The sequence below is a fragment of the Hemicordylus capensis genome, chromosome 1 (genome assembly GCF_027244095.1).
Source record: "Hemicordylus capensis ecotype Gifberg chromosome 1, rHemCap1.1.pri, whole genome shotgun sequence".
NCBI classification, from domain to species: Eukaryota; Metazoa; Chordata; class Lepidosauria; order Squamata; family Cordylidae; genus Hemicordylus; species Hemicordylus capensis.
This window is the reverse complement of record NC_069657.1, coordinates 409,809,899-409,836,190: the sequence shown is the minus strand read 5'-3', so window position 1 is coordinate 409,836,190 and position 26,292 is coordinate 409,809,899. Positions and strand designations below refer to the sequence as shown.

General features: G+C 43.5%; 1 protein-coding gene across 14 annotated transcripts in view; it reads left to right on the top strand.

Moving 5' to 3' along the window:
• Positions 1-26,292, top strand: part of DNAH14 (dynein axonemal heavy chain 14) — a 477,343-nt gene that overhangs the window by 399,521 nt on the left and 51,530 nt on the right. For all 14 annotated transcript variants that reach the window (XM_053307834.1, XM_053307849.1, XM_053307840.1 and 11 more), the window contains 6 exons: positions 9,729-9,944; positions 16,649-16,879; positions 19,600-19,721; positions 21,324-21,568; positions 23,395-23,837; positions 23,948-24,143. In XM_053307834.1, coding sequence (XP_053163809.1) covers positions 9,729-9,944; positions 16,649-16,879; positions 19,600-19,721; positions 21,324-21,568; positions 23,395-23,837; positions 23,948-24,143 — 1,453 coding nt within the window. The remainder of the gene's footprint in view (positions 1-9,728; positions 9,945-16,648; positions 16,880-19,599; positions 19,722-21,323; positions 21,569-23,394; positions 23,838-23,947; positions 24,144-26,292) is intronic.

Below are 26,292 nucleotides of genomic sequence, written 5' to 3'. Positions count from 1 at the left end.
AGAGATACAGCTCCCTTGCTGCTTTAGCTTTTGCCTCCCATGTTGTTCACTTCTCCACACCATTTCGTAAGTTGTGCTTTTTGCTTCAGGCATTGGCTTTCAGTGGGCCACCGCTGCTCAAGCAGCAAATTATTCAAGCACCCGCAGGGATCCAGAGATATTCCCCCTCTGTCACCTACTGTCCACCAACATTGGAGCAACTCTTTGGAACCAACCTGACCCTTGTGAACTTTGCAAGGATTGCAGGGAGAAGAGAGACATTGCCCTCCTTTTTTTATGCTCCTTGCAAAGCTTGCAAAAAGTTCAAGGAAAGAAGAAGAGGAGGCTACTGGCAACCTCCCCTCCTCCCCTCTCCCATACCACTTTCAGAGCCTGAAAGGGTTATTTGAAAAGGGGGTGGCCCCCACCAGGGGCAAATCAGCATTTGGCATTTCATCTCAGGCATCACAATGCTTTGGATCACCCCTGTTTATCCTAAATATTTACACAAAGGTATTTATCCCAACACTGGCACAATCTGTCTGTCAACCTGTACGTCTGTCTGTCAACGAACTCCCAACAATTTGGATTGAGATCTGTCGAGATCCATAAGTATGGGTTCTGCGCCTGTGCAGGGACCACATGGTAGCCATGCCTCAGCTTGTTGAGGCGTCCAAGCCCCCCCCACACACACACACACACCGACAGCATGCTATTTAAGGGCAGGCTGGGTGCTCTGTTGCCAGATTTGGCTTTTTTAAAGCCAAATGTTGGGTTATGGCCCATTTGACTCATGAGTATACCCATCAGGTTCGGGTGCCATGTTCCTCAGTTATTTTCCGAATGCCGTTGTGTTTGGGTGCCATGTTCCTCAGTTATTTTCTGAATGCCGTTGTGTTTGGACTTTGGTCTGCCGCTCCTCTCATTGGTAAAAGTTCCTCCATGAGTTCATCTCTCCTCTCTCTATATATATATAGAGAGAGGAGGGGGAATGGATTTTTAGTGTATGACCTTTTCTTCTGGCTGATGAACTGTGTTTTGGTGATTTGACTTGGCTTGGCTGACGGACTTTGACTGGCTTTTGACCAATGGAATGGACCTGACTACCCTACCGCGCGCCCCATTTTGGCTGAAGAGAAGAAAACCTTCAAACAGTGTGAGGGCTGTAAAGCCGAACTCCCCTCGAAGGATCTCCATAATCTGTGCCTAATTTGCTTGGGTGAGGAGCACAATGTCTCCTCCAGCAAAATTTGTTTGTTGTTCTCCAAGCCAACTCGGGAAAATAGGGCACCATCTGCGGGTCGCCATTTATGATGAGGTTTTGAGCCCTCTGACACCCTGGCGAACCACACCCGTCTACTTCAGCATCAAAGATGCCTCCTAAATCGGCTTCAGCCCCGCTGTTGTTGTCATCTCATCAGTCATAATCTACAAAATTGGCTTCAACTCCGACGTTGACATGAAATCACCTGAAATAAAAAATGTCCACCTCAACATCATCAGCACAACAGAAAACCACGGTCAACGTCGATGTTGAGATCCTCTCACTCAACATCTAAGACAACCAAGCCTGTGTACACAATGTACACAGGACACCATCTTGACGCTGGGTGCCTCTAAGCTGGCAAAGTGGTGTGCTTCTGAGGAGGCCCCTTCGATTCCACCAAGCAAGCTCCAGAAGACTATTGATTTGACACATACTCCATCACCTTCGTCGATGCAAAATCCTCCCTTGACACCGTTCCACTCTTCGGCATCAGGAACCAATGCTCAATGCCTCAGCATTGACAGCGGTCCAACATCTTCAATCTTTCTGCACGTCAACACCGGCAATCTCAACATCGAGGGCCCGCTCTCTATCTCCAGCTCTGACACCTGTTTTGTCCTCAGTACCGTCGACCGTTCGAAACACTATTCCTCCAACAGTGACTCTTCACATTCCTGTGATCTCCATGTTGATGCTAGTGTCTCCTTGATGCCAGCCGCCATTACCAACCTTCGATGTCAACGATGATGAAGCAGATACTAATGCTACTAAAACTCTCAGCCCATCTACGGGGCAGTCCTTGCTGTCTATTCTGGACTCATCCTCTAGCACTCGACATCGACTTCCACTTTTAAAGGTTTCCTTCCCATGGACGTGGAAGCTGAGGCCCCTCCCACTCCGGTACCACTTCTGGCATCCACCTTGTCAGCAGGACACCTACATGACACTTGGCACACCTGTGGCTTTTCACATGCATCCTCTTCAACCACCACCATGGTGGCAACCGTACTGGGCACCTGCTCTCTGAGTGCCCCGTATGACTATGAAACTGCGAGACCCTGGAAACCTTATACTCCACTCACCTCATGTTTGTTGGTCTCAACGTTGGCACAACTGACCTCCAAGACCAAGGTGGTTCCCTTTGTTTCAAGAACATCACAGACTCAACCTTTACTGACAGCTCAGCAAACCACACAGACTGCTTTGCCTTCCTTGCGTTCCATTGGTACCCAGACAGGTGCTCCATCTCCTTCTCAACATACCACAGTGGAGACTCAGACAGCTGTTCCCTCTTCCTCAACAGCTTCAGCCTCTGAACACTATGGCTCTTCTGACTTTGAGTCCGACCTGGAAGATGTAGACAGCTTAGTAGATCCTCCCGTGGATGTGCCTCCACTTATTTATGTTTCTCAAAATGAGGAGATGAAAGCATACCACAAACACGTGTGTGCCATGGTGGAGGCACTCGGCCTGGACCTGCGGTCACAACTATCTACAATTGATGACCCAGTCTACAATTTCATGGTTAAGGCTTAATCCACTCAGCCTGTGGCCTTGCCCATGCCTCCAGTAATTATGAGGGATGCCAAATGTGCTTGAGGGGTGCTCCACACATCCACACCCATGTCTAAGAGGTCGGAGAGCCTATACCACATACAAGAGAAAGATAACACCTGCCTTTTGAAGCCCCCAGCTCCAAATTCTCTTGTGGTCAACTGTGCTGCTTCCTCGAAATCTGGGAAATGCTACACGACTCCACCTGAAAAGGGAGGATGGAAATTGGACTTGTTAGCAAGAAAAATGTATTCCACCTCATGTCTCTCAATCAAGGTGGCAAACTAAGAAGCCTGTACAGCCAAGTACAATCATGGCATTTGGGAGTCTCTTCAGGGGGATCTCGATACCTTGTCCCCTGAAGACTTCAAAAAGAAGTTCCAACAGACTCTTGAAAAATCTGCTGATCTAACTAGGCAGCAGTTGAGCACTGCAAATCACCTTGCCGAATCTGAATCTTGCTCCCTGACTGCTGCTGTGGCCCTTCTCAGACACGTTTGGTTAAGTTCTACCAACCTCCAGACTGATATGAAAGACAAAATCGAAGGTCTGGCTTTTAATGGCTCTGGACTCTTTAGTGAATCCACAGACGCCATGATGGAACAGCTAAAGAAATCAAAATTCACAGCCAAGACGTTCATATCACAGGCTTCAACCTCGACCTATAGCACGAAGTATCGTGCCTACTCTGGTAGGCAACGCCCTTCATTCCGGCAACAAGATTGCCGTGATTTTAGAAGACAATATCCTTCTTATAACAGACACCCTTATCAGCTCAAGGCCAAAGCCTCGCAGACTCACCGTTCTAAGCAACTCAAGTCTCAGAAGCACTTTTGAAATTCAGGATCACCCACTGGCACTGCTCTACTCCCCATTCCCGCCTGTGGAGGCCTTAACATCTGGGCAAGCGGCTTCCAACAACATACCACCGATGCCATGCAACTTCATCAAGCTGGCAAGCCATGCCCCTGCATGGCACCACATAATATCAGACTGCTAGGTCCTGAAGATAATATCTTTAGGATACACCATAGAGTTCAAGACGATCCCTCGTTTTTCAGGAATGAAGTTCACTCCATCGTCAAAAGCCTTACAGGACAAGGTGGGGGAACTGCTGGAGAAGGGTGCGATCACTACAGTGCCATAGGCGTGCAGGCGGGAGGGATTCTATTCCCACTATTTTCAAATTCCAAAGCGGGATGGGGGAATCAGCCCTATCATAGATCTCCACCACCTGAACAAGCTGATCAGAGTAAGGAGGTTCCGAATGATGGCGTTGCAACAGATATTTCCACTTCTCCAGGGGGAACAGTGGCTTATCGTAGGCCACCGAGTATTCCAATATAATGTCTTGCCCTTCGGACTTTGCATCACCCCTCAGGTCTTTACCAAATGTATGGCAGTCGTGATCGCCCATCTGAGAACCCAGGGCATTTCAATTTACCCTTATCTAGACAACTGGCTTCTGACCTCCAAAAGCAGAGAAGAGTTACTTTCGCAGCTCCAGTATGTGTTATCTCTTCTCCAAGACCTAGGAAGTCCCACCTGGAACCGGTGCAAATGACCACCTACATAGGGGCAGTATTGGACACAGTAACCCAAAGAGCATACTTGCCAGAAGACAGATACTTGTGTATCTGAGATCTGGTTCACCTCTTCCAGCAACATCAGATCCAGCCAGCTATACAGATACAGCACCTCCTCAGCCTGATGGCTTCTTGCAATGCGGTAATACCCTATGCTCGACTAAAGATGCGGAAACGGCAACTTTGGTTTCTTTCGGTTTACCACCCCAACACGGACAACCAACGGAAACTCCTAGAACTGCCACTACAGATTTTGATATCACTGTCTTGGTGGGCAGATATCAGGAACCTCCTGAATGGCCTCCTGTTCAAGATACCATCCCCTTCAATTTGGCTGACAACCGATGCATCCCTAGTGGGGTGGGGGGCTCACTGCAAAGGTCAACTAGTTCAAGGAAAATGGTCCCAACACCAGGCCCAGTTGCATATCAACTTCCTGGAATTGCTGGCTGTCTTCCAGGCACTACAGACCTTTCTACCTCTAATTCAGGACAAAGTTGTCCAAATACAACTGGACAATACCCAGGCCTATATCAACTGCCAGGGTGGGACTGTGTCTCGAAGCTTGTGTGCCCTAACTGTTCAACTGTGGCACTGGTGTATCTGGCATCACGTCTCGCCAGTAGCAATCCACATCAAGGGCCTGGAGAATGTCCTAGCCGACTGCCTCAGCTGAGTATTACTACAAGAACATCAACACGAGTGGGAACTCAAGATGGAATACATCGCTCCTCTCTTCGACCACTGGATACAGCCAACCATAGATCTCTTCACGACCTCCTTGAACACAAAGTACACTCACTTCTGCTTGAGGGTGGGACATGACCCCCAATCCCTAGGAGATGCTTTCCAACAGGACTGGTCCCGGGAAACACCCTACATGTTCCCCCCTCAACCTATAATCAACTTAGGTGGTTGCCTGTCTCCTGGCCTCACCAACATCTGGCATTCTTGTGACACCACGGTGGCTCAGGTAGCCATGGTTTCCACAAGTACTTAAACTGTTGAAGAATTGTTACCATCATCTCCCTCGAGTACTGGACCTCTTGTCCCAAGACAACGGATACGTCCTCCCCCGGATGTTCCAACTCTTCGTCTGACCGCTTGGCAAATCGGGTTCTAGACCTCATTCTACTCAATCAACGAAAGGCCTCAACTAGGTGTAACTACTTGGGATAGTGGCTCAGGTTCAAAGCCTATGCTGGAGCCCACCATTTCCTGCCAAGACGAACATCTGTTTGGGACGTTCTCCTTTATCTAACTACACTGAAGACTCAAGGTTTGGCTAATGTCTCTTTGAAGGTGCATTTAGCAGTCCTCTCATCAAAACATCCGGGATGTGATGGCAAGACCCTATTCTCACATTGAGAAAGTAAGGCCTTCCTGAAAGAGCTCTTGAATGTCTACCCACTTTTGTCACTTTCTCAAGTTCCATTCGAGCCTATGACAACTGCACTCATGAAGCTTGTTTCCCTAAAGACTGCCTTTTTGGTTGCAATAACAGCAAGATGTGTAAGTAAATTTACAGCTCTGAGAATAGTTGCTCCATATACAAGGTTCTATCCGGATAAAGTCCTGATGCACCTAGACTCAACTTTTTACCAAAGATCATCTCCAACTTTCATCTGAACCACATATCCTGCCCACATTCTTCAGGAATCCCACAACCTCTTTGGAGCGCTCCATGCAATCCCTAGATGTGCACAGGGGTCTCCTGTTCTAACTCGCATGATCTAAGGATTTCCGATCTTCCAACTGCCTTTTTGTGGCCTACAAGGGCATGGTCAAGGGCTCCTGCATTTCAAGGCAAAGGTGGTCAAACTGACTGGTCAAACTCATCAGGTTCACCTACAACTTACAGGGCAAAACGCCTCCAAAAGCAATCAAAGCCCATTCCACCCGGGGTTATGCTTCATTGGCCGCACACCTCTCAGGAGTATCTTTCACGGACACCTGCAAAGCGGCTACATGGTCCACAGCTCTGCTGCTGGGGCTACCTTTGGGAGAAGTGTACTTAAAAGGGTGTTACAATAACCACTACTGCACCCTCCTCCTTGGGGAGCTTGCTAAACACCCATACTTATGGATCTTGATGGATCTCGATCCAGATAAACAGGTTGCTCACCTGTAACTGATGATCTGGAAGGTATCTGTTGACATCCATAAGACCCTCCCAAACCATTCCTCTGCAGTATGCTCCACAATGCGTGTACTTGTGTGCAGGCCGTTGGCCTATTCTGTTCAGCGTCAGTGAACTTACATGTATAACTGGATGGTTGTCCTCCATGGTGGTCGTCCAAGAACTGAGGAACATGGCACCCAGTCCACCCTTAAATAGCACGCTGTTGGCATGTGGGTGGGGCTTGGATGCCTCGACAAGCTGAGGCATGGCTACCGCATTGTCCCTGCGCCGGTGCAGAACCTATACTTATGGATGTCAATGGATCTCTTCCAAATCATCAGTCACAGGTGAGCAACCTGGGTTTTTTTTCATATACCAGTGTGGGCAAGGAATTCAGATTCAGGTAAGTAAATGAAGAGTTGGTCTATTCAGATAGGAACTGGTTGGGTATTGGATACTCCAATTTATACGAGACAAAATGAATGGCTTGCCATGAGCAAAGCCAGCCACCCTGTCTCAGAAAAAGGCGACATGAAGAGGTTGAGTCCAGACCCCAGGCGTATCCCTGAGTACATCATGTAGTGAATGGCAACAATTTGTTGGAGATCTAGCTCTAGATGACATCAACCTTTTGCACCAGTAATCCTAATGACCACTAGGGGAATTGGGAGTAGAGATAGGAAGCTACGGTCTCCTCTTTCCTGTTTATCCCTCTCTATGACCCCTCTTTTGATAGAATGTATTCAGGAATTTCCTCAGAGTGACTTACTTCTTCCCAGAATGCTTCTAGCTCTCTCTCTGAGCACTGTGCTTCTATAGGTCTCTCTCTTACCACCATGTAGCCTCCTATCATCATGTACTTCTAAATAAGAACATAAGAACAGCCCTGCTGGATTGGGCCCAAGGCCCATCTAGTCCAGCATCCTGTTTTACACAGTGGCCCACCAGATGACACTGGAAGCCTACAGCAGGAGTTGAGGGCATGCCCTCTCTCCTGCTGTTACTCCCCTGCAACTGGTACTCAGAGGCATCCTGCCTTTGAGGATGGAGGTGGCCCTCATAGCTGTTGATAGACTTCTCCTCCATAAAGTTATCCAAACTCCTCTTAAAGCCTTCCAGGTTGTTGGCTGTCACCACATCTTGTGGCAGAGAATTCCACAAGTTGATTATGCATTGTGTGAAAAAATACTTCCATTTGCTGGTCCTAAATATCCCAGCAATCAATTTTATGGGATCACCCCTGGTTCTAGTGTTATGTGAGAGGGAGAAAAATTTCTCTCTATCCTCTTTCTCCACACCATGCATGACTTTATATACCTCTATCATGTCTCCCCACAGACTTCTTTTTTTCTAAACTAAATAGCCCCAGGTGTTGTAGCCCAGCCTCATAAGAAAGGTGCTCTAGGCCCCTGATCATCTTGGTTGTCCTCTTCTGCACCTTTTCCAGTTCTACAATGTCCTTTTTTAGATGTGATGACCAGAATTGTACACAGTACTCCAGGTGTGGCTGCACCATTGTTTTGTATAAGGGCATTATAATATTAGCAGTTTTATTTTCAATCCCCTTTCTAATGATCCCTAGCTTGGAATTGGCCTTTTTCACAGCTGCCGCACATTGAGTCAACATTTTCAACTAGTTGTCCACCACGACCCCAAGATCCCTCTCTTGATCAGTCACTGACAGCTCAGATCCCATCAACGTATAATTGAAGTTGGGGTTATTCGTCCCAATGTGCATCACTTTCCACTTGCCAATATTGAAGCGCATTTGCCATTTTGTAGATAAGTAAAGTAGAATAGTGTAACCTTATAAAGTAGTTTAGTGATTAGTAACCTTGTAAAGTAGATTAGTGTAACCTTATATGAATCTCCATGCTTATTATTTACAAGCTGCTGCACCTGAGACCTGTTAACTTTTGCTGTAATGGGAATGGGAATGGGTTAGCTCCTGAAATACACTGCTATATAAGTAATCAACCTCAACACAATTCAGTTCTAAGGGAATATGCTAAGAGCTGTACTAAGGGACAAAATCCAATCACAGAACTGCTCACAGAGTGGCCTGATCTTCAGAATCAAAGACCTCATGGCAAGGTGGAATGTGACTCAAGGCACAAACCCCAGATGTCCCTGCCGTCTACCAACCTGCCTTCCATACACACTGGCTGACATTCTGACTAAAGCTGTGCATGTGTGGCTCCCCCACAAAAGGACACGTGCAGTGGTAGCATCCCACTTCAGCAGTGCAGAGGTTTGTGCATGCCCCCCTCCCTGCCAGGATTTTTCGTCTATATCCCCTTCCGCAAGTAGCACTTTGCACAATACACAAATATGTCCCCAGAGTCCTTCCAGGGGATGGAGAGATTGGGAATATGGCTCCTTATGCACGCAAGCCCCTGCACTGCTGAAACAGGGATGCCACTGATGCATGCATACTGTTCTTGGCTGTACATGCACAGCTTTAGTCAGAATGTAGGCCACTTTTCTCATTGTAATAATGGATATTTTGCTGAAATAGTTTACTTCACTAGTATACTTTAAACACTGGTATAGCTTCATTCTTAAAGGTAAAGTTGTGCCCTCGAATCAGTGTCAGCTCCTGGCAACCACAGAGCCATGTGGTTTTCTTTGGTAGAATACAGGAGGGGTTTACCATTGCATCCTCCCACGCAGTGTGAGATGGTGCCTTTCAGCATTTTCCCACATCCCTCTGCCTGATATTGGAGTTTCCCATAGTCTGGGAAACATACCAGGGGGATTCGAACCAGCAACCTCCTGCTCACTAGGCAAGTCATTTCCCCACTGGGCCATCATTTGGAATTTCCCATCCTAAGCAAATATCTGCTTGTATAGCAAAGACCCCTGCTAACTGAGCAAAGAGGCACCTTTCAAAGTGGTGATGCTCTTATATTTAGCATGGGGAAAGTCTGGCTCTCTCCAACCCCAGCACAGCATCCCTTCAGTGATCCACCTTATGATTCTTTTTTAGATTGTGGGCCTTTTGGGACAGGATATCATCTTATATTTTATTTCTTTATTTTTCTATGTAAAACACTTTGTTGAAAAGTGGTATATAAATATTGGTAGTGGTATAGCAAATCATAAAACTGGTTGCAAATGATATTACATGTACAGAAGCTAGTTTGTCTCATTTTTAAATATTTATCTTTAAATATTGACTTCTGTAATATTTTATAAACATTCTTTTATTATATCCTAGGAACGCTGGAAGGAATCTGTTAATAAACTTGATGAAAAACTGAAAGGAATTGTGGGCGATTCCCTTGTTTCAGCAGCATGTATTGTCTACAGTGGAGTGTTGTCAGCTGGGTATCGTCAGCAGCTAGTGAATGGGTGTTTGAAACTCTGTCATGAGAACAATATTCCAGTATCCCCAAATTATTCACTAGTAAACTGCATGACAGAAAAAAATGAGGTAGCAATATATTGGCGGTGAGGTGGGGATGAGGATTACCATTTTAAGATAATTAAATTAAATGACTTCTTGGGAAGCTGTTTATTTTCTTCTTCTTCAATCTATAGTTTCTACAGATTACACATTAGCAAATTAGTTGGGTGAAAGTCCACTTGTATTATTTGCTGGATTAATCCATGTGTTTAGTCATTTGTGGATCTAGATCGTGATCCATTGCATTCATAATGAATGGGTTCTGCGCCTGCGCAAGGACCTTGCAGATAGATTGACTAGCTCTTCGCTGCACCTCCAACTGCTCTGCACTTGCTCCATGATTCCGTTATTTTCGGCAGTTGGAGCATGTTCTTGTTCAGTTTCTATTAGAGTGCCTAAGTGTCTCCTCGGTAAAAAAAAAATTGATTAAAATGGAAAGGACTAGGGACTGACAAGGATAACAACAACTCAGTACAGATAAAGGAATAATAAAATAAATGGAGCCAGCCTTGGACTTGTCTGGTGGTGAGCAGATTGGAACAACACCTACGGACAAAGGACTGTTAAACTACTACTCTCTTAGCTAAGTCCATCCAAAAAAAACCCCCAAGGTTTCTAAGCCAATAGCAAAAACAACTTTTAAGCGCTGCACAGAGTGTCACGCAAAGCTGCTGACTACGGATAGTCATGATGCGTGCTTGCTGTGTTTTGGAGAGCAGCATAATCTGGCATCGTGCAAGATATGCTGCTCGTTCTCAAAACAAACATTAAAGAACCGAGCGCTTCTACTACAGGCAGCCTTGTATGATGAGGCACTTTGGCCACCGACACTGAGGCCGACGTACCCTTCGACGTCGAGATCGATAGCGAGCACAGGATCATGCACCGACATTACTCCTTTGGTGGAACCTGCTACAATGCAGTCTAAAGACACCACTGACATGGAAAACATAGACATTCTTCCACGGAAGAGGAGGAGGAGGACTCCCCTCCTAGAAAGCAGGCTAAGAAAGTGGGCTCCTGGATGAGTACGCCATCGCTGACAGTGGTTCAATTGACTCGAACTTCGGATGAGGAACTGGGTGCTACAATACCGGCATCAGTGTAGGGCATAGCACCATTTACATCGACTTGCCTGAGACCGAAAACTATGGCATTGAAAGCAGTGCTGTCCTTGATATCAACATTAACAGAGCACCAAAACCGACAGAGTTATCTCCAGCACAAATGCCTATACATTCACCAGCAGGAATGCCACAGCGAACCTACCAAACAGTGGATTATGTGGATTTTGGAGAAGAGGTGGCAGGAGAGGAGGATGTTGCTTTAGACCCTAAGACAACATCACTGCTTGCAATCCTAGAATCCACTGACAGTACACCATCTGGCTCAACTTTCCAAGGATTCACGAGAGGGGTTCTTGATATCGAGCACAATGCCGATGAGGGAATGCTGTTGGTACCAAAAGCCCCGACAATGTCACCAGTAAGAATACAGCCTCCAACAATTAAACTTATACACATAATGCCAATGACTAGAAATTCAATGCGGCTAATGTCACCATTGAGACAAATGGCGGACCGAACAAGGGTTTCAAGACCTATCTCTCTCTTTGCACGTCCAGGATCAGGCTATGCCCCATGAAGACACCATTACAGTATGCAGCCACTCAGGGCTTAACTTCCTCCAGTATATTGGAGGGCATACGGTGCAGCCAAATCACTCATAGCTGTGGGTTTGGGCACACTCCTACAGTGGTCTACCTGGCTGATTACACAGAGTATCAAATTTGGAAAGTACAGCAAGAGGCTTTGCAAAGGGTGCAGCATGCGGCATTGCATACAACTCCAGCACCTGCTAGAGAACCAGAAACAGTGCCCACAGTGGCGTCTACTGCTAATCAAACACTGACTCCACCTAAGCAGCCACAAGTGCCAGTGCAACCTAAGAAGGCAACAAGGAAGAAAGCACTCCCAGACTTACTCCCAGAAGATGAGGATGAAGAAAAGGAGGATGGATACACTACAGCTTCATTGGAGATGGATTATGCAGGTGGTGATGAACCTGATCCACCAGCAGAAGTGCTGCCTAAGACTTCTTTGTCACCCTCAGAAGAGCTGAAAGCCTATCATGCACAAATAAGGGAAATGGCTGAGGCTCTGGGGTTGGTACTGAAGCAACCCGGTTGATCTTAAAGACCCAGTTTATAACATGATGGCTAAGGCAAGGGTGACACACCCAGTGGCACTTGCTATGCTCCCTGCGATCACAAAGGCAGCTCAATCAGCGTGGGAGGTGCTGCAAACATCTACACCGACATCGAGAAAATTAGAGGGGTTGTACAGGGTACAAGAAGAGGACAACACTTACCCGATGCAGCATCCTGTGCCAAACTCTTTGGTTGTGGAATGTGCAGCCTCTTCAAAAGGGGGGCAGCAGCATACTACTCCTTCTGAAAAGGAAGGAAGCAAAATAGATGTATTGGGACGAAAAGTATATGCCACTTCCAGCTTGGCTATAAATATAGTAAATTATTCTGCATGTCTGGCAAGATATGGACATCATTTATGGGATGTACTTTTCCAGGACTCAACTACAATGACACCGGAAGAGTTCCAGAACAAGTTTGCACAGACATATGAAAAGACAACTGCTGTGACTAGGCAGCTACTCAGCACTTTTAAGCATTTGGCAGAGACAGGATCAAGAGTGAAGACAACGGCTGTAACCCTGCGTCGCCATGCTTGGCTGCGTCCCACAAATTTGCAGCAAGAAATGCGGGACAGGGTGGAACATTTACCATATGATGTTAAAGGGCTCTTTGTGGAATCCACTGACACAACAATTGAAACATGGGAAAAAATCAAAATACACAGCAAGGCTCACAACATCGGCTTTGTGTTTGTCAGCAAATCCATCAAGTTGGCAAGTCATGTGCAAACATAGCACAACATAACATCAGACTAGTGGGTTATAAAGATCATAAAGTCTGGTTACACAATGTAAACCGCCCTGAGCCATTTTGGAAGGGCGGTATACAAATCAAATAAATAAATAAATAAAGTTCAAAGCTTTGCCTCCTTTTCAGGGGATAAAGTTTACGAAACCAACCCCCAGTTCTATTGGAGGAGATACCAGTGCTACTGCAGAAACAGGCAACTGTGCCAGTGCGGTGGGTGGAGAGGATGTCTGGGTTTTACTCCCATTATTTCCAAATCCCCCAAAAGGAGGGGGGATACAGGCTATATTGGACTTGAGAGAGCTCATTCTGTATATACAGACTCGCAAATTCAGGATGACAAGTGCTTCTTCTAGCTAAAGAAGAATGGGCAGCCACGCTGGACTTGAAATATTCATATTTCCATGCAAGGCTCATTGAAAGTATCTAAGGTTTACAGCAGGAGATACAGCATTCCAATATGTGGTTTTGCCATTCGGCTTGTCAACAGCACCACGGGTGTTCACAAACAAACGTAATGGCAGTCATACTGGCATACTTAAGAACGAAGGGAGTTGTGATCTTCCCATATTTAGATGACTGACTCATGGTCAGCAGTGACAAAGAAAAGTTACTTTCACAAATCCAATTTGTACTGCGCCTTGGAGGACCTAGGCATCAAAGTGAACTGGAAAAAGTCATGCTTAACACCGCAAAGATGGATAAGCTACATAGGTGCAGAGCTGGATATGCAGACAAAGAGGGCCTACTTGCCACTGGACAGATACTAGCAAATAAACGACCTAATACACCTGATCACCAAACAATCTCGGCAACCAGCAGAAGTGATCCAGAGGCTGATGGGGTTGATGGCGTCTTGCAATTCCACAGTTTGCAACACATTCCTGTGGATGAGAACACTGCAAATGTGGTATCTAAAGAACTTCCACCCCAACCAAGACAGCCAGCAGACATAGCTCACTCTACCTCGAGAAGTAATGGAGGCACTGGGTTGCAAGGTCAATGGACAACGCAACAGAAGCAAAGGCATATAAACTACCTCCAGCTATTGGCTGTTTTTGTGGCTTTGAAGGCATTCAGACCACTCCTGCAGGGAGAAGTGGTACAGGTTCACCTAGACAATACAATAGCAATTGCACATCTGAACAAATAGGGAGGCACAGTATCATGCTCTCTCTGCCTCCTGATTCAACACTTGTGGAATTGGTATGTGAATCTGAGCATACACCTATCAGGAATACATATAAGGGGAGAAGGCAATCTGCAGGCAGACGAGCTCAGTCACATGCTTCTAAGGAACCAACACCACGAGTGAGAACTAAACAGCACATATTTGAAAATGGTCTTCGACAAATGGGGTTGGCCGGCAATAGACTTGTTTGCAACTGCTGCAAACAAAAAATGTCAGAGATACTGCTCATGTTCAGGACATGGCAGGGGCTCATTGGGCGATGCGTTCCTATATGTATGGACCAAGGGCCTGCTCTACCTATTCAAGAACATAAGAACAACCCTGCTGGATCAGGCCCAAGGCCCATCTAGTCCAGCATCCTGTTTCACACAGTGGCCCACCAGATGCCACTGGAAGCCTACAGCAGGAGTTGAGGGCATGCCCTCCATCCTGCTGTTACTCCTCTGCAACTGGTACTCAAAGGCAACCTGCCTTTGAGGCTGGAGGTGGCCTATAGCCCTCTGACTAGTAGCCGATGATAGACCTCTCCTCCATGAAGTTATCCAAACTCCTCATAAAGCCTTCCAGGTTGTTGGCTGTCACCACATCTTGTGGCAGAGAATTCCACAAGTTGATTATGCATTGTGTGAAAAAATACTTCTGTTTGCTGGTCCTAAATTTCCTAGAAATCAATTTCATGGGATGACCCCTGGTTCTAGTGTTATGTGAGAGGGAGAAAAATTTCTCTCTATCCACTTTCTCCACACCATGCATGATTTTATAGACCTCTATCATGTCTCCCCACAGTCATCTTTTTTCTAAGCTAAATAGCCTCAGGTGTTGTCGCCTTGCCTCATAAGAAAGGTGCTCTAGGCCCCTGATAATCTTGGTTGCCCTCTTCTACACGTTTTCCAGTTCTACAATGTCTTTTTTTAGATGTGGTGACCAGAATTGTACACAGTACTCCAGGTGTGGCCGCACCATTGTTTTGTATAAGGGCTTTATAATATCATCAGATCCCTCTCCTGGTCAAGCACTGACAGCTCAGATCCCATCAGCGTATACTTGAAGTTGGGGTTCTTTGTCCCAATGTGTATCACTTTACACTTGCCAACATTGAACTTCATTTGCCACTTCGTCACCCACTCACCCAGTTTGGAGAGATCCTTTTGGAGCTCCTCACAATCCGTTTTGGATTTGAAAGAATTTGGTATCATCTGCAAATTTGGCCACCTCACTGTTTACCCCTACTTCTAGATCATTTATGAATAATGAATAATTTCCTCTGCAGCCACTAATAACTTGAGTCCTATCACAAATATTTAGGGATGGCACAAGGGGAATAATTGTGATCCTGTGGTGGCCCAGACAACCGTGGTTTGCCCCATTGCTTAAGCACAAATTTCCGAACCAGCCAGATCTGCTGAGCCAGGATGGGAGATCGCTACATCACCCGCAAGTAGGTACACTAAGTTTGACAGCATGGAGAATCGACTACTAGATAAAATTCTGCTGAATAAAATAAAAATAAAATTCTGCTGAATTGCTACTAGATAAAATTCTGCTGAATAATAGAAGGTACTCAACGAGGCGCAACTATAGTAGCAAGTGGAGAAGATTCAAGCTGCATGCAAGAAAACGGGGATATTTCCAAAGAAAGGCAACAGTTAGGCAGGTCCTGCTCTACATGACAACTCTTAAGATGGAAGGGTTGGCAAACACGTCACTCAGGGCCCATTTGGCAGCTATATCATCTGAACACAAGGGATGGGATGGCACAATGGTGTTTTCCCACCAGGAATTTAAGAAATTCCTAAAAGGCTTGAATAACTTGTACCCGCCTGTAAAGAGACCAGTGCAGCAATGGAACTTGTCTTTAGTGCTGGCTACCCTCACAGAATGCCCATTTGAACCATTAGGATAGGCGACATTGCGTATAAAGACTTTAAAAGCAGTGTTCTTAGCTGCAATTACTACAGCACAGTGAGTGAGTGAATTAGTGGCGCTAAGAGCTGACCGCCCGTACACTCAGTTTTATCCACACAAAGTGTTGTTGAGAATAGATCCATGTTTCAGACCAAAAGTATTAATGGAATTCCACTTAAATGAGGATATACTAACCTTTTTCCAAAACCCAGAGACAGCACTGGAAAGGCACTAGATGCAGAGCTGTCTAATCACCCATTCATTATGAATGGAATGGATCACGATCCAGATAAACAGGTTGCTCACCTGTAACTTATGATCTGGAGGTGATCCATTGTATTCATAAATCCCACCCGAGCCTCCTCGCAATCAATTTTTTAAAAAGTGTGTGTGTGGGGGGGGGGGAGGATCATCAACACTTGGCAGTCTGCAAGAAACTGAACAAGAACATGCCCCAACTGCCAAAAATAACGGAAGCACAGAGCACGTGCAGGGCAGTTGGAGGTGTGGTGAGGAGCGAGTCAATCTATCTGCGAGGTCACTGTGCAGGCACAGAACTATTCATCATGAATACAACGGATCACTTCCAGATCATAAGTTACAGGTGAGCAACCTGTTTTTATGGAACAAAAATGATTGACATTATTATATACATATTACCCTAATGTTTTTTAGATCCGTAAATGGCAAAATGCAGGTTTGCCACTTGATGAGTACTCCACAGAAAATGCTATACATATTAAGTATGGACAGCGATGGCCTTTGCTAATTGATCCCGAGAGGCAGGCTTACAAATGGATATGTCAAATGGCCGGTAACAGATTGCGACAAATTCATGTTACAGATGCCGGTTATATAAGGATGCTTGAAAATTGTACACGTACTGGCGAATCAGTCCTGCTACAGGTATGTCAGCTTCTGCTGTGACTGCTTACTCAGCTATTAAGTAAACTTGGCAATGGAGAAAGTATAGAGGAGTAAATATAAATTTAGAGTACCCATGTAACCAGAGAAGTATGGAAGTTTTGAAAAATGCTGATTAACCTTTTAATAGTATCAATAGGCAACAATTTAAAGTGCTAGAGCTGATTTCATTCTCCCTTAAATTAGATTTAAATTAAGGATGAGTCAACTGAAACATCTGTTAAATTTCAGACTTTTCTGTGAGGAGCGGTCACCCCCAAGAAAGCATTATAATGTAGAATGCAACAAGCACCATTCGTATTCAGCCTATCTTGTGGCAATTTGTTTTATACATGGCTTTATCCTCCTGAATATTAAATAAAAATTAAAAACAAAACAAAAGTAATGTGTGTATATATATATGTTTGAAAATATCAAATTTCTTTATATGGGCATTATTATATGCTTCGGAATCAATCACCTGACAATTAGCAATGTTTATTCTGTGTGCATAATAAGTTGTTTTTGATATCCATACTAAAGATTTACACTGAAATACATTTGACTGTTAACATGTAGGACATTTACATTTATAATATATTAATTAGCATAATAGAGTCTCCTGTCTCATTATCCTTAAATGATTATAATTTCTATTTAAAATAAATATGATTGATTGATTAAGTGCCGTCAAGTCAGTCTCGAGTCTTACCGACCACATAGATAGATTCTCTTGAGGATAATCTGTCTACAACTTGGCCTTTAAGGTTTCTCATCGGGGCCATCCACCTTGCTGCTGGTTGTCTTCTTCTCTTTCCTTCAACTTTTCCTAGCACTATGAACTTCTCAAGGGAGCTGGATCTTCGCATAATGTGTCCAAAGTATGATAGTTTGAGCCTGGTCATTTGTGCCTCAAGTGAAAATTCTGGACTGATCTGTTCTATGATCCATTTGTTTGTTTTCTTGCCTGTCCATGGTATCCTCAAAAGTCTTCTCCAGCACCCAAATTCAATCGCGTCAATGCTTTTTCTATCTTGCTTCTTCAAAGTCCAGCTTTCACATCCATAGACTGTCACAGAGAAAACCATGGTCTGAACAATTCTAATCTTTGTAGGTGTAGACACGTCATGGCATCTAAATATCCTTTCCAAGGCCTTCACTGCAACCCTACCAAGTGCTAGTCTGTAGCATATTTCTTGACTGCTGGATCCTTAACTGTTGATGGTCAATCCTAAAAGGCAGAAGCTATCCACCACTTCAATGTCTTCATTGTCAATTCTGAGGCTGGTTGCTGTACCTGTTATTATTAGTTTAGTCATCTTTACATTTAGTCGTAGTTCAGTTTTTTGACTGTGCTCCTTGACTTTCATTGCTAGAGCTTGCAGATCATCTGCATTCTCAGCTATCAGAGTGGTGTCATCAGCGTAGCGCAGGTTATTGATATTTCTTTCTCCAACTTTAAAACCATGCTCATCTTCTTCCAATCCAGCTTCTCTCTGTATATGTTCAGCAAATGAGTTGAATACATACGGAGAAAGTATACAGCCTTGTCTTACTCCTTTGCCGATCTCGAACTAGTCTGTTTCACCATGTTCACCATAGTTTGGTTAGAGCCTTGACTGATTCTTCTTTTGCTGCTTTCCATATTTCTGTAGCTATTCCATCAATTCCTGTAGCAACTTTGCTTGCAGTTAATTAGGGACTGGTAGCACAGCAGGGAAATGACTTTCTTAGTAAGCATGAGGTTGCCGGTTCGAATCGCCGCTGATATGTTTGCTAGACTATGGGAAACACCTATATTAGGCAGCAGTGATACAGGAAGATGCTGAAAGGCATCATCTCATACTGCGCAGGAGATGGCAATGGTAAACCCCTCTTGTATTCTACCAAAGAAATACCACAGGGCTCTGTGGCAGGGTGGCCAGAACCTAAGGGGTATACTCGTGGGTCAAATGGGCCGTAAGCCAGAATTTGGCTTTTAAAAAGCCAAATCTGGCCACCTAGCTCTGTGGTCACCAGGAGTTGACACCGACTCGACAGCACACTTTACCTTTAGTAGTAGTGAATGTTATTTGTTCTTCCATAACCTATAACAAAACTATAGACTGGAAAAGTTAAGCCAATATGTTATATTTCCATGGGAAATCCGTTGAACAAATTGAACTTTTGTTCAGGCATCACTCATTCCAGAGAACTGTAGTAACGGTTCCTGCTGTTCCTACTATTATAGTCCCTACTACGCTGTTCCTACTATGGTTCCTGCTGTTCCTACTACTAAAGTCTCTGCTGCTACTACTACTATTAGCTCTAATTGCTGATGCTCCAGTCCAGATATCTGTACTTTTAAATACACTTACACCAAATTATGGCTACAGCCACTATCCCTCCAGCTCTGTTCTTTCATTGGTCTCCTCTTCTGCACTCCTTCCTGGCCTGATGTGAGGCAAAGTTTAGAATTCTGATGGCCACAGCAAGTTGGAAAGATGGTGGACTAAAGGGAAAGGGAGTTGGCACCTTCACTCAATGCATTTGAAGTATAAGCACTATCTCTGGATGAACACTTGGCAACACTACTAATTTCTTCAATGCCTGAACTGGACGGGCATGCTGCCAGTGCATTAAAAATGTTGAAATGCTTTTGCTAAGGACGCCTCTAGAGCTGGCACTATTTAGGCAAGGGAGGAAGATTGTTGTAGTATTAACCATAGTTTGATGCTTTTTAGGATGTTACTGAAACATTGGATCCAAATATGAAACCTATCTTAAGAAAGGAAATCTACAAGAGAGCAGGGCAAGAATTCATCAGAATAGGAGGTTCTGAAATTGAATACAACCATAATTTTAGGTAACTGCTCTCAGTGATATTTCTCTACCTTAACTTTAACTTAATAATAGATGACTTTAGTAGAGAATGCTTTCCCAGCCAAAAGGCCGAGAAGCTACTACACTTGATCTCAGCCAAAAGGCTGAGAAGCGATAACATATTTTAATATTTGATTTATTGTGTGTATCTGTGACTGTTTTCTACTGGAAAATGTACAGTGTTATTTGATCCTGAGAATAATTCATAAATAAGTTGCCACAATGGAAGAACTATAGAATTGTGGGGTTTTGGCAGGCAAGTGGTCTGGCTCTACAGACCATCACTCTGCATGAGATGGGGAACATGAACTGATCTGAACAGACAATACCCATTGGCACCATTCTCCCCAGACCTTGGGTCCCAAGTCTGTGTGGACCTTGCTCTCATGGGGCCCCATCAGCGCTCCTATGGCCTGCCAGGAATCTGTTCCCCATGCCACCACCAGTTTGAGCATCAACAAAGATTCCTCCCTGCCAGCAGCCTGGCACTCGCCAATGGGAGATTCTCCCATTGTGCCTCCCCCACTGAATGATCACCTGCTTGGAGCAGAGCATCCTAGGAGCATGCGCTCCCTGCCTGCCCGCCAATCCCTAGCTCTTCCATTTAGTGGGCATGGGAAGCCCAAAGGGGCAGAGGGAGAGCAGTGCTGCAGATGGTGAGTGCTGCATAATGTATGCCTGCCACTACTGCCTGAGATTGCCACCTCCTCCCTGCTGGTGCCCCCAGAATTGTCCTAGCTTTTGCTGCTCTCCACTCTAGCCAGGCTTGTCTGACTCAGGAACACTGTGTGAAACCATGGTGTGTGTGTATGTACATGGAGATGATGCTTATTTTTCATGGTGGTGTGTGTGTGTGTGTGTGTGTGTGTGTGTGTGTGTGTGTGCGCCCATTAAGTCCAGGGTCCAAAATTACCTAGTTGCTCCCTTGACGATTTTTGTTGTTGTTGTTCTTTTGGAGTACATCCATTTCAAGTATTATGCCTGGGGGCCAAAGGAAAAGGCCCCCTTCTTTGGATATTAAAATGATGTCTGCCTTCTCAGTGCCTGAGGAAGGGCTTTCCTAAAGTTAGCTGCCCTCTGTCCCATGAGAAGAACAGTAATTCACAAGAACGTAATTGCAACACTGGTGTCACTGCAAATTCAGAAGTGCAGGTGCTCTCCGTGACAGCCAGCATAGCCATGCCAACTCCAACAGCCAGAGAGCAAAGAAGTACAGCACTCTGGCCCTGCGTATCCCTTCTCCTTTACACCCCCGACTGCATATTGTGATGCACATCTAGATATGAAGCATCATTGCAGTCTCTAGTAACACATCAGGGTATGGATCATGTGCATCTTGCAATGCTCTTGTGAATTGGCATTCCCTTTAATCTTAGACAATGAGTTGTGTGTGATATAATAGCTGCATGTGTCCATCTCCTAAATTAGATCACATCTTCATTTGCAGCTCATAAGTGAAAGGATAATTGTTCCATTTATCTACTTTATGTGAGTTGCAATTAAAAAGTAATTTTCCTTTTGAGTAATGCGTACATATGCTAAATTAGTAATTTCTACCATTTATAGAAGTTTGTTGTTATTTCAGGCTATACATGACAACACGGAATGCCAACCCCCATTTTCTACCAGCAATATGCAATATTGTGACAATGATAAATTTCACTATAACATTCCAAGGTTTGCAGGACCAACTTTTGTCTGCTGTTGTAATTAAAGAAAAACCTGAGCTTGAACAACAGCGTTGTGAGTTGCTGGAAAGCATATCTACTGACTTAGTAACACTTCGTGAACTTGAACAAAAATCACTTCGACTTTTGCAGAAAACAGATGGTAAATTTTAAAATGTACAAAAATCCTTGAAATGAAAATTGATCCTTGATATCCATTTGTTTGAACCATTTATATTATTTTGCCACCAAATAGGATAAACAAGTAATTATTCTTTTCATGATATGACAACAATATTTCTTCAACTAGATTGTGGTGCTTTCTGTACTAATGGAGCATTGGGTTTGGATGTCCGAAACCTAAAGACAAATTCCTGATTAGCCATGAAGTTCATTGGTTGGTTTTGAGCCAGTCCCAATAGCCCTTTTCATAGTTAACCCTGTTTGTTTGTTTGTTTGTGTATTACCAATGCACGAGGTGGGACGTACAACCCATTATCATGCCCATCCCTATAACAGCATGACAACCAACCACATCCCCAGGCATCTATGCATTCAGAGCATTTCTGACAAAGACAATGCTGAACACAGGAAAAGGTCCTCCACATGATCTGAAGCCCTGGAGCATTCCCAGATGGCAATTTTACCACAGAAAGGCAGGTGTGCATTCACATACTGTCTAAATTTACACTGAAAGCCCTGCGAGCTATTGGGGAGCACTCCACACATGATTCCAGTTTTTCATTATGCATTGGAATGTAGCCCAATTTATGTCTGGGTTTTTTACCAAAAAAACACCCACTTTTTGCATCATTTTTGTTTTGGGGCAAATTAAAACTTGCAGTAAACCCGCAGTAAAGCTTGCTGACTGGGAAACTCCTGGCAGGTTCAAGGCTGCCTTCTTCAGACAATCACTGAATATGTAAACACCAGTTGTGGGGGGCGGGGGAGGGCAGGAATGACTGACTGGTGCAACAGGACAGGTAGAATGGATAGCAAGTGCACTCCTGTTTCCACTCTGTTGTACAGGAGGAGTAACTAATGAATTAGAGCATTTGGCAGGAAAACACTGAATGCAATTTGCAATTGTCATGTTGCTTTTTTAAAAACAACAACTAGATATGACTAAAGACAGACACAAATCAGCAGGACCCCAACATTCTCCCTGATGCCTAGGTTGGTCATAACACCTACAGGTTTAAAACTATGTAGAAAAGAGCCTCAGATATTTATGCCAGAGATTGTTTTTCCATGAAGTGTGTGAGGTGATTGCCTCAAGTGGAGGATTATTGGGGTACCAGTGGGGTGGCGAGATACCTTCTACTGCCTCGCTTTACCCTAATCTTAGCTGTAATGTTTTGACATTCCCCACCATGAGAGTAGCTCTTACCTGAGCAGTGCTACTGCTCAGCAGAGCTGCAAAGAGCTGCTCTGACACAGTCCTCCCCTCCTCCTCCTCTTCCTTCTTCACAGCAGTAGCATCTGGCTCATGCACAATGCACACCCTCTCCTCCACCTCTTCCCTCATGTTCTCCAGCAGAAGAAGCAGAACAGGAAATGTGGAACTCCTCTTCTGCTTTCTCCTCCTTTTTCATAATGATCACAGGTGTACATGAGGGAGGAGGCAGAAGAGTTAGAAAAGGGCATGTGTCTCACACCAAACAGCAACAACTATTATTGCTGCAAAGGGCAAGGAAGAGGAAAGTATGTGTGCATGTACCAAGTCAAGCAGCAGCTGTGAGTATTGCTGCCACCAAGAAGAAAGCTAAAGAGGAAGAGGGGGATGAGGGTGTGTGTACACAAGGGGGGGGCAACATTTGGCACCCTGCTTCCGGCATACAGAGATATTGGACTGCCACTGATTCATGCAGAAGTGTAACAAGAAGAAAGCTGTATGAAGGTATTTATTTGCTGTAAGTGTAGAGGGGATTTTTAGTCAACAATGATGTATTCTATCCTACAAATGAAATAAACGTTTTTAAATTTTAGGACACATTCTAGATGATCAAGACCTCATTGACAATTTGCAGAGAACAAAAATCACCTCAACAGAGATTTTTGAGAGAGTTGAAGCTTCAGCAGTCACAGAAACTACAATAGGGAAGCTGCGTGAAAGTTATCTTCCTATTGCAACTCGAGGTGCCGTGCTCTACTTTGTAATATCAGACCTTGTTCATATAAACTATATGTATCAGTTTTCTCTGGAGTGGTTTCATAGGACCTTTGAAAAATCCATAGATTATGTGAGCAAATTAAAAGGACCAATTTCTCTGAGTGATTCAAGTATTCCTATAATTGGAGGAATTCAAGCCCTTAGGAGACAAAGGAAAATTTCCACCATAGAAGACCAAGAGGAATATGAGAGTGAAACAGACAGCTTCAAGAGACATCTTAATAATATAATTGAGAAGCTAACGAGCAATGTTTATAAGGTACCTGTACCTGAATTTATTACAGAAAATGCTTTTTGTTGATGCAACTTTTGCAATGTATTCACAAAATATAGTTCATTTTCATGATTTGTATTCTTCCTAACCCTCAGACAGTTTCTTCAGCAATGTTCAGTGAAAATCAACTTTGCTTTGCTTTCCTGATGTGTACAGCAATCATGAAAAATAATTGTGGTAAAGATCAAGTTATGAACAACCTTGGATCTATATCAGAGACACAGTGGAATTTCTTTCTCTACTCCAGCATGGTGGCAAATATTATGGACACACAAGACTCTGAGAATAGTGGTAAAGAAAGCCTCTTCTAATTAAAACAAATAAATGTATAAAAATTGTGCTCTTAATAACATACGTACATTATTATAGTGAATAACATTCAGAGAAGAATTTATCTCAGAATATCTTGCGACAGGGCCAATATTTATTTATTTATTTGCCTTTATATCTTGCTCTTCCTCCAAGGAACCCAGGGTGGTGTACACTATTAATTTTATTCTCAAAACAACCCTGTGATGAAGGTTAGGCTGAGAGATAAATAACTAGCCCAGATTCACCCAGCAAGTTTCCTAGCTGAATGGGGATTTGAACTCGGGTCTCCCCAGTCCTACTCCAACAATTTAAGCAAATGAAAACAGATGAATCTCTTTTATATATATATATATATATATATATATATATATATATATATACACACATACATACACACACACACACACACACACACGCACAGGCTGCACACTGTGTATAGGTCTCAGAAAGTGAAGGGGGGGAAAGGTAGAGGTTAAATTGATACACTTTTCAAATTATCTATACAATGGGGAAATGTGTGTCCTATGACTGATATTTGGCAGGTCTGATCAATTTGAGATGTAGAAAGCTTGGAAAAAATCATGCCAATTGGCTGGAAAACAGAATTTAGGCTTAAGCAAATGGCAACTGGATTGTCCATTGAAAGCAATGAAAAATGTATCCCTTGCATGACTTTTTAAATTGCCTCGAAAACAGAGACCCTTTTCCCAATCTGTCTAAAAACTGGCAGGTATGATGCTTTGAGGAAACAATAGAATGTTTATATCATTTTGATACAAAGTTATAGGCATCAGAAGACTGGTTGTGTCTTTCATTGAAATCTGTTGAAAATGAAAACAAATGAAAATGAGAAGAAAAATCAGATTCAAATGAATGGAAGATTAAATTCACCCAAATGAAAATGTCAAAAATAAAAAGTTTGTTTTTTCTGGTACACACCTAACTGCAAACATGGTATCTTTCTGTTTATTTTCTGTATGTCCTTACTTCTTACAGTGGCTTAGAGGTTATCTGCAGATTTACACTATAGTCACTGAATTTTTTTAAAAAAGTCTTTCCTTTTTAATGAACCATTTTTAATGAATCATTTGTGTATAATACAGTAAATAACACTGGCTGACATCCAAATGAAGCATACATGTAAGGATGCACTTGGAGCCCATGTGCAACTCCCCCAGTTCTCCTACACGTGTGCTGCTGTTCCAGAGGGCTAACACTTGAGAGCACTGCTCATGCTCTGGAAGCACTTTGCAAGATTGTAACACATTGTGAGCAGAGCAGCACTATAAGTGTTAGCCCTCTGGTCCAACTGCACATGTGTTGGAGGCTTGAGAGAGTTGTACACAGGCTCCCAGCATAAATCTATGGAGCCTCTTTACACACGTGCTTCATTAAGAGATCAGCTAGTAAACAAGAATTAGCCATCAATGAAATTCAGAATCAAGAATTTTAAAAGGAAGAATATGGAACAATAAAAATAAGTCAACTCTGTCAAATAAATTCCCCCTTTCCCCTTAACTCATTATAAATCAGAATAGAATTTAACCCTGAAGTACAACTGAAATAATACGAGAAAAGCTAATCAATTTTTCATTTAATTTATTTCAACTTTTTGTATTAATTAGACATACATTTATTGATCATGTCCTTTTCTAGTCTTATACTCTGATCTGTACTGGAATAAAATATCACAAGGAACAGAAATAGCAAATAGCAATGCCACTTAAGACATTATTTTTTAAAAAAATCACTAGTTTATTAATAATATTTGTATAAAATCACTTGTGTTTATTAATAATATTTGTATTAACATGATGCTGAAACACTTTTTAGTTAAAAAAGAAGAGCAACTAGACCATAGAACATATTACCAAGAAAATAACTATTAATGAAAATCTCAATGTATTCATTATTTTAAGAATACTTAAGTGGCCAGGGATGACTTCTGCCCTCTACCTAAAGGGAAGGTATGAAGTTGATGGACTCTAAAAAACTGTTCAAGTTACATTCTGGATTCAATGTGTGTTTCTTCTTAATGATGTAGCACTATATTTTTTTAACTCTACAAAGAAGATAAGAAAGACTCACAAAGAATAAGACAATTTTTAGAAAATATACAAATAAAGCT